The following is a 15,796-nucleotide window of genomic DNA, read 5'->3' as shown; positions in this document are numbered from 1 at the left end:
TTTACTGGTTTAAATTTTTTTTAGCTGGTTGCAATCAGCAATCCTCACCACTAGATGCCACTGAATCCCCCTAAATCTTGCACACTGTTCCTTTAAGTATTGTAACAAAGTATTATTATTTTGTGACATTACACCACTGGTTATTTTAACGTACATGGCATTACTTCGTTTAAATAAAGAAGACTGAAGAAGACAGTTAGCAATGTCATATGGCACTGCATATCGTGAAATGTCCATATGTGCATTGTTTCCTCTGAATCCTTTATGGATGTGTGTGCAGTTTCACAGAGAGGCGGACTATGCCATTACCAATGAAGATTACTCTAGGAAGAGGCAGTTGCAGATAGCTTCTGGAAAAAAGAGATGGTCGACCAACCGTGTTTTGTCCTTTGAAAATCCTTTGAAATGGACATTGTGTATTAGCAACAAACCGTGGATCTTAGTTGCCGCAATGAGAAGCTTCATGTGAAAACTCTTTTCAGAGCCAAAATCATTTAAGTGTATAGTAACTCAGACCCTGTTCTGCTGCCAGTAAGCCAGCAAGAGAAAACACAACTCATCTCTTTGCCACTGCCTCTCCTCCTGCCTTCATGCTGACTCCTCTTCTTTGTGTCGCTATCTGCTTCTCTTCATCTGCGTTCCCACTTTCTTTCTGCTCCCTCACCCTAAATGGCAGTTACATAAAAACCAAACAGAAGATGATGATGATGCCTTCGGGCAGACAGAGCCTTGGAAAAATGCTGAAGAAAAAATAACCAGTCAAAGAGGCGAGCACTGAGACAGAAAGACAGACAGACAGACAGACAGTGGGATAAAGAGACAGACTGACAGCGAAAATAAGATATTAAAAGAAAAGCAGAGCTCCACTCCTTGTTGGGTTTCCCCCCCCTATTGGCTATTATGGCAACCAATGGGAGTCCAGGGGAGGAGCACTTCCTGTGAGGTCGAGGGGGGGCACCCAAATGGTCTGGTTTATGTGAGTGTGTGTATGTGTATGTGTACGTGCAGTTAGGAGTGTAAAGACTTGTGCATTGGTGGCACAAACGTGTATACCTGTACTTATTCTCCTACAGTATGCCCCTCTGGTGTTGCTGATTCGGCCCTGGGCCTAGGGTTGTGGATCAGTGAGCTGCAGGAATCGAAGTTTTACAAGGACTCTAGAGTCCTAGGAAGCGTTAACTTTATAAATACCAAAAGCAAGAATAAAGCATGTTTGCTCGAGGTGGTTCTTGCCTTTGTTGAATAAGAGTTAGTGTGCTAAATGGGATATAGAAACACCGCCATAAAGTTGATTTGCAGGTGGTATGTTGACTTAATTTTATTCCCAGGTTTGGTTCTGGGTGAAAAAAGAACATGCAGGTCAGATCCCTGGTGTTGGATGATAAATATATTGAAATAAAATTATAGTATTTTTATGCATTAACATTTTAATCCTCTAACTGCTGACTTTGTGTGTGGGCTCTGTCTTCTGCGCCAGCTGGAATATGAGTTGCTTCAATTAGGTGCGTTACAAACAGGCACGTTAACTGTGAAAATGTGCTGCTCAGTATTATGACAATAAACCAAAAAATATTCATTTAAATTGTATTTCCTAAATTACCCTTTTTATAAATGTATTGTCTGCATTTCACATGTATGAAATGTCCTGAATGATCACTTTAAATGTGCTGCCTGACCAAATTACTTGAACAGAGCATGGTTATTTTAGGATTTGCGGGTCCGGCTGCTGATGTATTAATGATACTCTTTACCTGGAGAGGTTGGAAAAAGATATACGTTTCTTCCCTGTTCCAAAACCAAAATCAAAGCCTGAAAAGTGTAGGATTAGCTAGCAAGATACTGAAGATATAGCCTACTGAATGTATACACATGCTGCTTTTGCTTTTTAATGATTATAACAGTGAAAAAAAGACCCACCGTGGTTTCTGGTTTGGAAAACACAATGAGCCCTGCATGAAATTTGCCAATTGGATGCATAGAAAGGAATCATGTGATCTATCAGCTGACTCCCTTTCATCAATCAGCTGCTCTATCAGTTGATTGGGCTGTTTGAGATCAGCTGATGTAGCTGGAATGTGAACCTGAACTAACGCTCTGCTCAATTAAACAGGAGGGGACCCAGGATAGACCCCTGGGGGATCCCAGAAAAGAGAGGCACATGGAGAGGGACCTGAGTGGCAGATAGAAGATAAACCAATCTAGAATCACATCACTGATCCCAACAAACATTTTTCAATTGCCACCAAATTATGTACAGAAATTCATAGTTGCCTACTGACTTTAGTATCCTTAGCGTCACTATGGTTGACATTGGATGGAATGCCATGATGGTAGAGACATTAAATGTCTCTCTTGGAGATGAACAGTAGTAACTTTAGTAATTCCTTGACTTTTTATATAGTGCTATTATCAGATAAAATTTTCGGTTTGTCTAGTACTCTGAAGTACTGGAGAAGTCTGAAATGATTTTTGTTCGCATGATGATTATCCTTTACTCAACAGTGGGTCAGATTCCAACCTTGGAACTGAGGCAAATTTAAAAACAGCGGGCTATAATATATTGTCCATTATTCCCACCAATTGCATGGTGCATACGCACATCTGTAAATTCTTTGCAGGTGCTGGGGAGCAGTTTCTCATTCACAATCCATCTTTTATTGGATGTGCACATGGTTGACCTTAGGTGGGTGAATTATTTTTAATCTTCAAGGAATGAGCAATGAAATTAAAGTTTTATAGCAGTTTTATGGGCTGCTGCTAAGTATCAGTCCTAAGAGAGGAACCTCCAAATCTGCATGAGACCACATGACTGGGCGATGTCCAGTAAGGCCAGAATACTGAGACACTAATACACTGTAGCTACTTCATGTGTTTAACCCCATCTAATGAAGACAGGTGTTGAGTTATTACAGAAAAATAGATGTAACTGATGAGTCCTCACAAAGAAAACGAGAAAGAAACATTTTCTCGTTTGTCAAAAGCAAGCGCTGAGCCAGCCAGTCGACCCTGGACGTTCATGATGGAGCAGCACCGAGGCCAACTGGTAATTCACAGCTTCTGGGGATAATGGTGTGAAACCCTTTTGACCTCCTGCAACCACCTCTGCTGTAAATAAGAATCTATTCCTCTCCTATCTGTTCGGTGAAACAAAGGGAAAAATAATAACTTAATAAATCAAGATAAGTTCAGATTTAGCATGATAAATGCACAGTCTGTACATTTAGAGAGACATTACACTAAGTGAACACATATGGCCCATAAAACTGTATGTAGGGCATTCCAATGTTTTGGTTGTGGTGTGTGAGTGTGTATGTGAGTATGTGTGTGTATTTTGGCGGCGTGCCCAACGCTGATGTTGATAAAGTGTGACCGCACGAGTCCCCAAAGGAGAAAAGATGGAAACAGGCCAGTATTTATACACATACTTTTTCTCTCACTCACTCCCTGAGTCTTTTTTATATCACTTCCTCGCGTCCCTCTCTGTCTCTCATACACACTCAATAAAAAAAAAACATACCAAAAAAAAAAAAACCCAGTACACGTGTTCATAATGTTTTGACAGTCTTGCAATTCTAGGAATTGCTTCATACTTTCTGGGAGATTGAACCAGCCTGGATCAAACTGTTCTGTAACACAAGCTGTATGGGGGGATGGAATCAAGATTTCCAGCACAAAAATATATCACAGGGGTACTAGTTTGATCTGGATCGAAGCATCAGGACAGGTAAAACTGTCGTCCACAGAAGGATGCTTATTTAGACTTCAAATTAAACACTGGGATTTGTAAACATTTGGATAAAATGCAAGGTGCAGGTTATCCAAAAATACAAAAATTAAACATACTTTTCAGAGGGTTTATGTGGTTTTGGTTTTGTGGCACTTGAAGAGTCCAAAACCTACATGTGAAAACATCTTGTTCCAGAAATCCAGGCAGAGTTATGATAAGCCATAGACCTCATATGAACACTCTGTGTATGGAAAATATTTGTGAGCAAAGTACGCCTGCTTCCAAGGAAGGAATTGTGCCAGTACTTACTGGTGAGAGGGAAGTGGATGTAAACACACTGGCTGAGCTGTACGGTAGTTTTGTGGTGCTGTTGGTTATCGCCGTTGGTTAGCTACATGCAGGTTTGCGAGAGCAAGCATTGTCCGAGCAGAAGGGAGAAACCAAGGCACATGATCTCAGCCCACACTGTGTTTACATGCACCACAGTGTAGCCCCGAGCACATGTGCCTTGTCTGTAAGTACTACAGTGCTTCCCAGTGTGCGCACAAGGCAACTGTCAAATGAAGTGTCGTCTAAACACTTAAAGAGGCAAAAGTGACTTAAAGGCCCCTTAAAGTTCACCCCAAAATCAAAAATACTTTTTTTTTCTTACCTGTAGTGCTATTTATCAGTGTAGATTGATTTGGCGTGAGTTGCTGAGCACTGGAGATATCGCCTTAGAGATGTCTGCCTTCTCTCCAATATAATGCAACTAGATGTTACTTGGCTTGTGGTGCTCAAAGTACCAGAAAATAATTTTGAAGAAATCAGTGGCAATGTCTCTTTCCAGAAACCATGACCCAGTTATTCAAGAATCCGTTATTAATAATGAATAAACAAGTTTCAACCATAAAATGTGATCAGGTTTTGAACCTTGTCCATTTTTGTGTCGGGATCGGCTGCAGACTGACTTGGCAGAGATGGCTGCCATCTTGTTTTTACATAGATTAGTGTATTGTGCCGTTACTACCACTAGATGGCACAATAAAGTGTCCACAAATGAGGACAACAGGTTTAACTTAAGTAGGATGAAGTATAAGGTCAAGTCAACCCAAAATGTGATGTCCACGTATGAGGAAACAGGGTCTCAGGAGGATATTCAAGGCAGACATCACTACGGCTGTTATTTCCAACACTTAACATCCTAGGCCAACTGATAAACAGCGCTACAGGTAAGAGCGAAAAGTATGAATTTTCGATTTTGGGGTGAACTGTCCCTTTATCACTGTACCACATAAAACCAGAGGCAGCACACACAGAGAAGCTGCAGCGTTTACCGGTTACTGTACATGCACGGTGTCAACGGCGTGTTTATTTTGGAGCCGTGCAGCACATTACAGCGGAGTGAGGTCATAAAGTACAATGTGTCCCTAGTGTCCGCATGATTAGCTTTACATATGTGATCTATGTCCTCCCTCAATACATCTCTGTTTTGGTGGAGCCTTAAGAAAACAGACTGCACTGATTCAAACTGCACTGACACAGCCTCGAGTAAAGTGATCCATTTCTGGACAGAATGCTTTAATCTATAGCTCAGAGTTAAGTAATCCAATATGTGCATCTGCAGTCCAGGCACTATGGCAGAGCAATAATTGGATCTCGAAAATGTTAGTCCCTGACATGTGCTATGAGTCATGAATTAAGGCTTTGTATAATGATGTTAAAGGATTTCTACTCGAGGCACACACAGACACACACACACACCACCTCTTTTTTGGCCAACGTTGCCTCTGTTTTGGGGAAATTGGAATATTTACCTGAGCACACATATGAACACTCTGAAATCCCTCAAGTGCAACAAACTCATTATCATTCTAAAAGCAATTCCTCCTCCCCATGTCTGTGGGTTTTCTCTGGGTACTCCGGCTTCCTCCCACAGTCCAAAGACACGCAAGTTAATTGGTGACTCTAAATTGTCTGTAGGTGTGAATGTGAGTGGCAGCAGTCCTCCGATGGCCAGCACACTACTACATGACAAAGGGAGAGATGTAATCAGAACAAAGCAGCAGCAGCTGTGTCAATCAACTCACCTGGTACTACTCGGATACTCTGATGACTCTGATCCCCGCACAGCATTAATGACAGCTGCATTGAAGGCCTGGTATTGCTGCTGGCTAACTGAAATAGCTTAATGGAAGTCAGCCATCGTTAATGTTATCAGTTTCACCTGGGCTGTTCCCATGTCTGCTGTGAAAAAAGCTCCATGACTCAGTGATAAGAGAGATAGATCCCCAAAAAGTACTGTCAGATGAAATCAATATCTTGTTGACTTGGACAGTGACTCTATCACATTTTCTGGCTTGGATCCGGTTGCAAGGATAAATAAATAAAACAATGACCACACTTTATCTTATCAGACAGCCCATGCTTTTTCTCTGACAGCAGTCTGTGACAGTATTCATGGTCTTTGCTGCCCTCTACTGGCCAGACTCCAGCAGAGTAACTTGGAGATTTTCTCTTGTACTTGTTCTTCTCTATCTCCTATTTGTCTTCATCCATCTTCTGTTGTTCTCTCTGTTGTCCTCTGCCTTTTGTCTTTTTAAGGAAGCATGCAGCTGCAGTGACAGCCAGGATGTCAGAGAGTTACAGTTGCAGGGGTTTCTCACACGAAGGACTAAGCCTCATTTATGTGGATGGCACTTTATAGGGGTACCAGGGTTGATACAGGCCTATTCATCAGCAAAATCATCAGCACGATGATTGTACAAGTAACAAAAGCCACCAAGAAATTCTTATTAAAGATTTAAATATTATAACAACCATCATATTATCTCAGTTTAATGTCGTTTCAATGTGTCATGGTAATTCTCTTGTGTCACAAAAAGAAAATGGCAGTATGCCGATGTCTTGGTAGCTAACTAGCAAGCTAACGTTACATTATTATTGCTGACTTGTGCATGACGGCCCCACATTTAAAGATATTTCTATGTCGCAACCAAAAAAAACTCAGTACCAAGTAGTATCAAAACCCAGATGCAAAATGAAAGACTTTTGTATGATTTTGCTCACAGCCAACCACCACAAGCATTCTTCGATTTATTGGGACTTTTGATTGCCGCGTTGGCAGTTCTATGCAACGAGGTTTAAAAGAAATTAAAGGTCCAGTGTGTAGGATTCAGTGGCATCTATTGGCAGAAGGGGTGTAATATTCATACCTATGTTTTCGTTACCAAAAATCATTGTGTTTTGTCACCTTAGAATGAGCCATTGATATCGACTTGCGAAGCAGGTCCCCTTCCACGAAATCGGCCATGTTTCTACGGTAGCCCAAAACGGACAAATCAAGCACTGGCTCTAGATAGGGCCATTTGCAATTTTTCTTTTTTTGTGTTGGACGCCATAGTTCTCCTATACATGCTTGTCACATGGAAGAAGTTTCAGTTCCGCAACCTCACCGCTAGATGCTACTTAATCCTACACACTGGACCTTTAAAGTGGGTTACTGAGTGCTTCCATTCACATGATGGGTATCAAATAAGGTTCTCTAGTATTGTGCTTTCTTCAACGATAGTCATCCTTGGCAGATACACAAATCATTATACAGACAGGATGGGTGTAGTTAGTAAAGATAATGAAGAGGCTGTGCTTTCATTATTCTGCATTCACATTTTTTGGGGGGGTCTCACTTGTCTTTGGCGCTGAGAGTAACAGAGTGAGAGTGAAATCTGTATCTCTCTCTTTCAGGGAGGTTCAGCCTCAAATCTGAACATGAACCTTTACGCCACAAAGAAGACAGCAGCAGAGGGCATGTTGGACATCGCTCTGTTCCTGGCTAACATCACACACATGAAGACTGTCATCGAACAGGGAGCTGGATACAGGTACAGTCTGTGTGAGAGCGGAGTTTTATCTGAGCTCCAGCTCCTGAATTATCACCTGTACTGTTACCTCATCATTTCTCTCTCCTCCTCAGGTACTACGCTGCTGTCCTGACACTCATCTCCTTCTCCCTGGCTCTGCAGATAGTGGCTGGAGTCCTGATCATCATCATTGGTGAGCCAATCACATTACAGCATTACTTGGCTTAAAAGACCAGAAATCAGGAATCCATCCTCCATGTTTTTAATCAATCATATTAACATACTAATACACTGACACATTGGTTTGTTGTGAGAATACAGGCAGTGCAGGTTGAAGCCCCGTCACTTTCTTAGAGCGACCAAATATTCTTTGTACAAGGATGATGACTGTAAAATATATGTACTGGAATACTTCCCTCTGTGTGTAGTTTGTTATGTTGGGTGTGTGTGTGTACATGTGTGTGCTTGTTGCAGCTCGGCGAGACGTCACCGAAGAGACTAACCAGAAGCGCCTGGACAGCCTGAACAACACCACGACCATCATCATCTTCCTCATCTTCGTCACCAACATCTTCATCTCCGTCTTCGGGATGGAGCGCACCGGCCTCTTTGCCAGGATGCATTTCTGACCCTCTGATGTAGGGAATGAACATAGGACCACACACACACACACACACACACGGACACACACAGAGGAGTGCAACTTATTGTACTTAAAGTACTAATCAACTACAGTATTACTGTACTCTGATGTATTCATGTGATTGTGGTCAGTGTGAATGGACTGGGCCAAGGGACCAACCAAATGTGTGTGTGTGTGTGTGTGTGTGTGTGTGTGTGTCTGTCTGTGTGTCTCTGTCTGTGTGTTCTTGTTGTCTGTGTGTGCATATATATGTGTGTATGTGTGCAGCTCGTTGTGAACTGACCCTCCTCTCCTCTTATCAGAGGTTGTTAAACTTCCTGAACAATCTGACCACTGGCATCTTCTTCCTCACCCTCATCGTCAACATCATCAAAGCCGCCTTCGGCACACAACGCAGCTGCTTCCTGCGGTGGCTGCTTCAGCGTTTCATTCTATGAAACACCCTCAGCAGGCACATTCATACACTGTACGTACATTTGTACACAAAAACTGAGCATAAACTAGCATGTTAAATGTGCACTGCTGTTGGCCACACTGTTATTCCTCATACAACCACCAGATGGTGCCAAAGCACAGATGTTTTAAATCATAAATCTGTAAAAACATACAGAGCCAGCTTCAATCCTTACCCATTCATGCACATACTAACCAAATTGTATTACTACAACGTGACACACATTTAAACTTATAAACACACACATTCATATTAGGAATTTCTTTCAGCATTCAACCTTAAAAGAACACTTAATCCGCAAAATTATCATTTGTATGTCAATTACTCACCGTGTGTTATGTTGAATTTGTGAAGAAAACTTTGTTGTATTTTTTTTACCATGCCTAAATGGTGAACAAAATATTCAAACGTGGAGAAAATCCTTTAAGATTTAACAACAACAAAACTATATGAAACATTTCTCTACAAACTCTCACCGGTGTATCCTCATACAATGGTTCATATGATATCTTACAAACTGGCGCCCCACGAATGACATTACATACTTAAGGCAAAGTTACACACTTATGATTAAGTTACAGAGGTTAGGTTTAGGCAAGTTAAGTTTCTGTCATTAGGTTTAGGAAAGGAAACATGGTAAATACGTATCTTAAAACTGGTTCTGAACACTGCTCTCCTGGGTGAAAGTCCTGTGTTTTGTGATCCAACCAACACCTCAGCCTACCTCCTTACGACACTTTTCCTCAGCTGCTTATCCTGTTGGGGGTCACGGGGGAGCTGGAGCCTACCCCAGCTGACGTTGGGTGAGAGGCAGGGTGCACCCTGGACAGGTTACCAGACTATCACAGGGCTGACACATAGAGACAGACAACCATTCACACTCACATTCACACCTACGGACAATTTAGAGTCACCAATTAACCTGCATGTCTTTGGGCTGTGGGAGGAAGCCGGAGTACCTCGAGAAAACCCACACTGACATGGTGCCTGGTTTTAACTAGTAACCCTCTTGCTGTGAGGTGACAATGCTAACCACTGCACCACTGTGCCGCCCTCCTTCCGAGACTGATTCCCACTTTATTCTTTACCCATGTCAGTGCATTGGTCAGGTGATCACAGCCTTCCAAATTACACGGGAATTACTGGCTCATCATTACGTGGGACATGTAGAAATTGTGGTTCATTACTTACAGCTCGTGCAGTATAATCCAAGTTTCCAAGACCTAGTTGGAAGCTCTGTACTTATCAAACATGCATTTTCGCTTAAACGTTACAATATAGAACATTTCCGACTACTAGTAGCTGTGCACACTACTTTGCCATGCCGGAGACTGTACTCACCTGTTTTAGATAGTAATGTTAATGCCAAAATGCATGTGTTTGGGAAGTACTGAGCATGTGACCAGATAAATGAGACTTGGATTATACTGCACGAGTTGTGTGAGAGTTTTTAAAAGGCTGCTTTGATGTAATTTTGCTGTTGTTAAACATGGTCCCCGTTTACTTTAATTCATGAGGAATGTTTGCCTTTTATGGATTCTCTATTCACTGTGGAGGCATGCGAGAAAAACAATGTTTTGTTCAAGACTTCAAAGTAACACGTGGTGAGTAACTGTTATTCAAATGGTCATTTGTGGTGACTTATTCCTATAAGGCTTCACGTGGAGGCAAACGTGCACTATTATGTCTGTGGGGTAAATATGAAGCTAACGTCAGATGCTGCTTTGCTTAGCTTAGCACAAGGACAGACTCTGTCCAATGTCCAAAGGAGTCAAAATCCACCTATAAGCACTCTAAAGCTCTCTAATTGATTGTAATTATAATAATAATTATTATCTATATTTATAAAGCACTTTTCAAAGCAGAGTTACAAAGTGCTTTACATGTCAGTAATTAGAACAGACGAGACATGAAAGCAACAACTTTTAAAGGAACTAATAAAAACACTTTGGTGTATAAAAACTGAGGAAATAAAAGACAGTTTAATGATCTTAAAACTCAAGTAAAATCAGGAAAGGCTTTCTGATAAAAGTATGTTTTAAGAAGGGACTTAAAAGAGATCGCTGACTTGGAAGACCTGAGCCTCGGGGCCAGTTTTCAGCTGGACCCCTGGAACAGACAAAAGACCTCTGCCCTAGGACGTCAAAGTATGTCCTGGCGTGTGCGGCACTAAGAGGTCAGAGATATAGCTGGGAGAGAGGCCATGGAGAGCCTTAATAGTAACCAGTAAAATCTTAAAATCTATTCTAAAACACACTGGTAGCCAGTGTAAGGAGGCTAAAACTGGAATGGTGTGATCAAGTCTCTTGGTTCTGGTTAAAAGCTTAAGGTGAGCCAACCAGCTGCTGGCTTCATCTCCACTTTTACAGTACAGATATGAGAGTGGTATCTTATCTTCTTGTCCAAGTCTCAGCGAGAAAGCATTCAGTACACCCCAAAACACAACACAAACATCAACTTTGTTACCATAGTCAGGTCAAATTGTCGTGTAAACGAGACAGAGGCTGGAGGGTGAGTGAACTCTATTGCTGCATGTATGGATGCATTATAGTGTGCCTGTATGGAATAATGTGAGTGTGTGTGAATATGCATGCATCAAATGTATGGGTGTGTATGGGTGTTTGAAATGTTTGAAATTGTGTGTATGTGTGTCTGTCTGTGTGTTTGTGTGTGTGTTGTAGCCCGCAGGGACCTGAACGTGGTGTCCAATCAGAAACGACTCGACTACCTGAACAACCTTGCTACAGGCGTCATCTTCGTCACCACGGTGATTAACTTCTTCATCAGCTTCTTCGGATCCAAGAGGACTGGCTTCTTCCGCTGGCTGCTCGCTCGACTCCACTTCTGACACACACACACCACATACATACTCAATGTATTTCCTCTGTATACACACGTAAACATGTTGATTCAAAGTTGAAATTCACTGCTGACAATTCACATACAGTTTGCATATGTTCAAACATCAAATCTTATTTATTATTCAGGCTTTTAAAAATGTGGTTCACTCTGTAATCCAACTAAAATATTTTCACCTTAACCAACTGAATATCTTTGTAAATATGCATTATTTAATTTGCTTAAAATAACCTGCTTGTGCAAAATTGTGTTTGTGTTCCATTACATGTATTTCAAACTGTTTTACATTTTACATGTGTTTCCCCCTTGTTTGGAAATTGGTAAAATGATGAAAACTGTCTTTTTAAAAATATGATTTATTTTAAAAACTTGTTTGAAATTGAAATTTAAGGTTCGGTACCAGACAAAAATCAAGGTAATATAAATAAAAGACATGCCTTTAATATGTACGTACACCCTCTCCTTCAGAAAGCTGAATAAATGTAGTGATTTAACAGAAGCCTGTGGTTTGTTTGTTGTGGTTTTTGCTGAAGATTGGTTGATACATGTCTGGTAATGGTCAGCTGGAGTAAAATAAAGTGAATGCAAACAGACAGGGTGCACACGATAATGATATCTCAGGCGATAGTGTGTGGAGACAAGTTAAGCTTGTCCATTTATATGTCGTGCATCTAGGCCAAATTAGAAGTCTCTCGCAGTGTCAGAGCCAAGTGTAGTTTGAACCCTCTCTTTCTCTATTCTGTGTGTTTGTGTATGTGTGTGTGCCACAGGCCGTCGAGACCTGAATAACTCCACCCTGCAGAAACGTCTGGATTACCTGAACAACGTAACGACCATCATAGTCTTCGTCACCACAGTCCTCAACTTCTTCATCAGCACCTTCGGCATGCAGCGCACTGGACACTTTCCATGGCTTATGATGCGCATTCACTGACATGCACACACTTCTGCTTATTATGGCACATTTAGACTGCACTACCACACAGACACTCTCACCATAGCTCACAAAATGCACGCATCAGCCAAAGCATTAAAACCACTGGCTGGTGAAGTGGATAATATTGGTCATTTTGTTTCAGTGCACTTTTCTGCTGGGAAACCTTGAGTCCGGGCACTCATGTAACTGCCACCTGACATGCTCCATCCATCCAAACATCATTGCAGACCAGGTACCCACCCACATGGCAATGGCGCTCCCTGATGGCAGGTAGTCCTCCAGCCAAGACAGTGCACCATGCCACACTGCAAAAACTGTCCAGGAATGGCCGGAGGAACGTGACAAAGAGCTCAAGGCATCAAGCTGGCCTCAAAATTCCAAAATCCCAATCTGATCGGGCATCCAAGGAACGTGCTGGTACCCCACGTCATAACCCACAGGACTCAAAGGATCCACCACAGGACACCCCAGAGGTCCTGTGTCCATGCCTCAAGAGGTGAGGACCAAGTCCGAATCAAGGAGGCCAAACCGTGGATTGGGTGTGCCACTGAGGTACCTGCACGTCCAGTAGATGCTTGATCACATTGGGATCTAGGGAATTTGGGGGCCAGGTCAACACCTTGAGTTCTTTGTCACATTCGTCAGGCCATTCCTGAGCAGTTCTTGGGGTTTGGCATGGTGCACTGTCCTGCTGTGGGGTGGGAGGAGCATGTCAGGTGGCATCCACATGAGTGCCAGGACCCAAGGTTTCCCAACAAAACATTGCGTTCTAATGAAATGATCAATATTCATCACTTCACCAGCCAACGGTTTTAATGTTTTGGCTGATCAGTACAGTGGACCTTTTGCCTTCATTCTTGACCTTAACATTTCATGTCTATCTAACTGTTGTACAAGTCTTATATGTTAATACTAGCTTATTTCATAGTAACATAACCTCAAAGTTTAAAAATGATAATGAAAAAAGGGGTAACACAGTTGCTTTTGAAATCTATATGCACAATACATACATGGTAAATGTAATGTGAATGGGATAACCTTTCTACTATACTGTACACCCTCCTTTTCCACACTCTCATGTGGTAATGCTGTCCAACATCAGCGTCATCTAACAGGTGCTCACTTCAGCCAACAATATCAACAAATAAAACAGGTTAAAAAAGAGCATGAATCATTATTACAGTGTTGTTCTGAATATTTGGTACGTTGTTGAGTCGGAGAAAGTTTCTTTTCGCTGCTTCATCACAGTACGGTGAGAGTCCAAGACCAACTTGCTTGTCTCCTGTCTTCTTTTAGATTCGTTTTAATAGTGTGCTGATGACTCCATGTGTGACAACTTCACAGCAGATAAAGTGCTGTAAATTATTCCAGGCTAATGGTGTGGATGTACTCTTTTATAATGTGTGGTTTCTAGTTCAAAAAGGGCAGCGAGAGGAAAGATCTGTGTCAGTGTGGTGTACCAGAGCCTTGGTGGGGTTAACCAATAGGGAAGCCTGTAAGTGGGCACAGCACATAGAACTGGAGTTACTGGTCTATCCAGTGACTATTATTTCCCAAGAAATGAAAGTAAACGCCTAAAGTAGACCTCTCCCCTGCACTTCAATCAGTTTCCACAGACAACAGAGACACCTCTGCAGGTAAAGTTGCAGTGTTCTGATACTATGATCTAATGTATCATAATTTAAAAAATGATAAGGTTAATACAGGCTACTAGAGACTATTACTACTAAAACTATTTGGGCTGTGTTTGAAGGTGGCAGGATCTCCGGTATTTCCTGTATTTAATCAGGTCTGCTAATTACAAATTTCATGACTTTATTACTAATTTCTATGTTAAATGCATTTAATTGACATGTTCGCAGTTGAGCTCAAATGTTGTTTTCCACAGGTGTCACTGTAGGGAGTATTTCCCTGGTAACACATTGCCAGCGTGTGCTACAATTCCCAAAGCTTTTGTTTCACTGACCAAACTGAACCGAACTTCTTCACCGTCGTCACTGTAAAAGGGAATAATCCTTCTGAGATTCAAATATTGGCTGCTTCTCCAAGACCTCCGCACTAAACTTGTTCTCATTCCCAGATCGTTAAATATCCAAAAATTGTCAGGCGTCTCGTAGCAACACACAGGGCACCCTTTAGCACATCTATGTGACACACAGCTAAAACAGCCTCTGACAAGTGGTGTGTGTTGTGACACAGTTTTGGTTAGGTTTAGACAATGACAAATCATAACTCGATTAGGTTCATTTTGTCTACTCAATTAAATAGTATAGACGTTTTTCTTTTTTCAGACAAAAGAAAAACCTCTATACTAAAAAACAAATCGTGTTTTGGGTTAAAATAAGTATGTTTGTTCCGTAACATAACGTGACATATTAACATGACAACTGTGCACGATAACTGTTTGTAGATTATGTAACATTGTCGTTACATTATTTGAGATTTTAAATAATGTTACTTGATGAATTAGGGGTTTGGTTGTGCTTGCTTATCGTGCTCTGTTGTGTGCTGGTGTCATGTGCAATACATGAATGGCTGATGTGTAATACTGTTATGTGTAGTACGCATTTTTACGTTGTTATGGTGTTTGTTTTTCATTTCTTCTGGACTGTTATTGTAAGGCAGCAATACTTGTGCAGCTACTGAGTCCAAGACGAATTCCCCTTCGTGGTCGATAAAGTATAATGTACCATACGCACGTATCGTATTGCATTGCATCGTATTATATCGCATTGTATCATAAACGACACTGACCTATGGTTTTACACAGGACACAAGCTGTGGTCTCATGCCTGAAAGACCAAATTTGCTTGATGCATCCACCTCCCCTTCCTCCCACCGTATGCAGACTTTCTCACTCTTTGTGTCATTTGCTCTCAGCATCAAGTAATGCCATGGATAGGTTTACATTGAAGTCACTTAAGAGCCCAGTGCAAAAGGGTGCCTTTGGTGCCAATGTCACACACCCAGGGACATGACAAAGTGGTGGTATTTGACTCCATGGGAATGAGAACTGGCTGGAAATTCTGCATCGTCATGAAGTGCCAATTAAGTCTAATAGACTACACCCATTTCAGCTGGTGATTTACCACAGGGAGGTCTCCTTGTATGATCCTCAATAAAAATTGGTGAGCCTGGAAAAATGAACTCTTCAGCTCTTACATCATTAAAAAGGGGGCATAAAGTATTTGGAAAATTACTGCGAACAACACAATATGCACAGGTGTTTTGGTGACAAACCTTTAAATCCAACTTGTCATGCTGCTACACATATTGTCTTCGTGTTCAGACCTGCACACTGTGTTGGATGCTATTGGCTACAAAAGGCAGGCGTTAC

At 41.6% G+C, this 15,796-nt stretch overlaps 1 protein-coding gene across 4 annotated transcripts in view; it reads left to right on the top strand.

Annotated features, from left to right (window-relative positions):
• LOC126384994 (ninjurin-2-like) overlaps positions 1-11,988 on the top strand; it is a 43,162-nt gene extending 31,174 nt beyond the window's left edge. The window contains exons 2-5 of one of the 4 annotated variants that reach the window (XM_050036472.1): positions 7,451-7,587; positions 7,680-7,759; positions 8,041-8,204; positions 11,345-11,484. In XM_050036472.1, coding sequence (XP_049892429.1) covers positions 7,451-7,587; positions 7,680-7,759; positions 8,041-8,195 — 372 coding nt within the window. In that variant the 3' untranslated portion in view covers positions 8,196-8,204; positions 11,345-11,484. Of the gene's footprint in view, positions 1-7,450; positions 7,588-7,679; positions 7,760-8,040; positions 8,205-8,476; positions 8,676-11,344 lie in introns of those variants that run through there. The other 3 variants (XM_050036474.1, XM_050036473.1, XM_050036471.1) reach the window with 3 other exon arrangements.
• Positions 11,989-15,796: the final 3,808 nt, after the last annotated feature.

Source organism: Epinephelus moara, chromosome 23 (genome assembly GCF_006386435.1).
Source record: "Epinephelus moara isolate mb chromosome 23, YSFRI_EMoa_1.0, whole genome shotgun sequence".
In the NCBI taxonomy this organism is placed as follows: domain Eukaryota; kingdom Metazoa; phylum Chordata; class Actinopteri; order Perciformes; family Serranidae; genus Epinephelus; species Epinephelus moara.
This window is presented reverse-complemented; position numbering and strand designations above follow the sequence as displayed.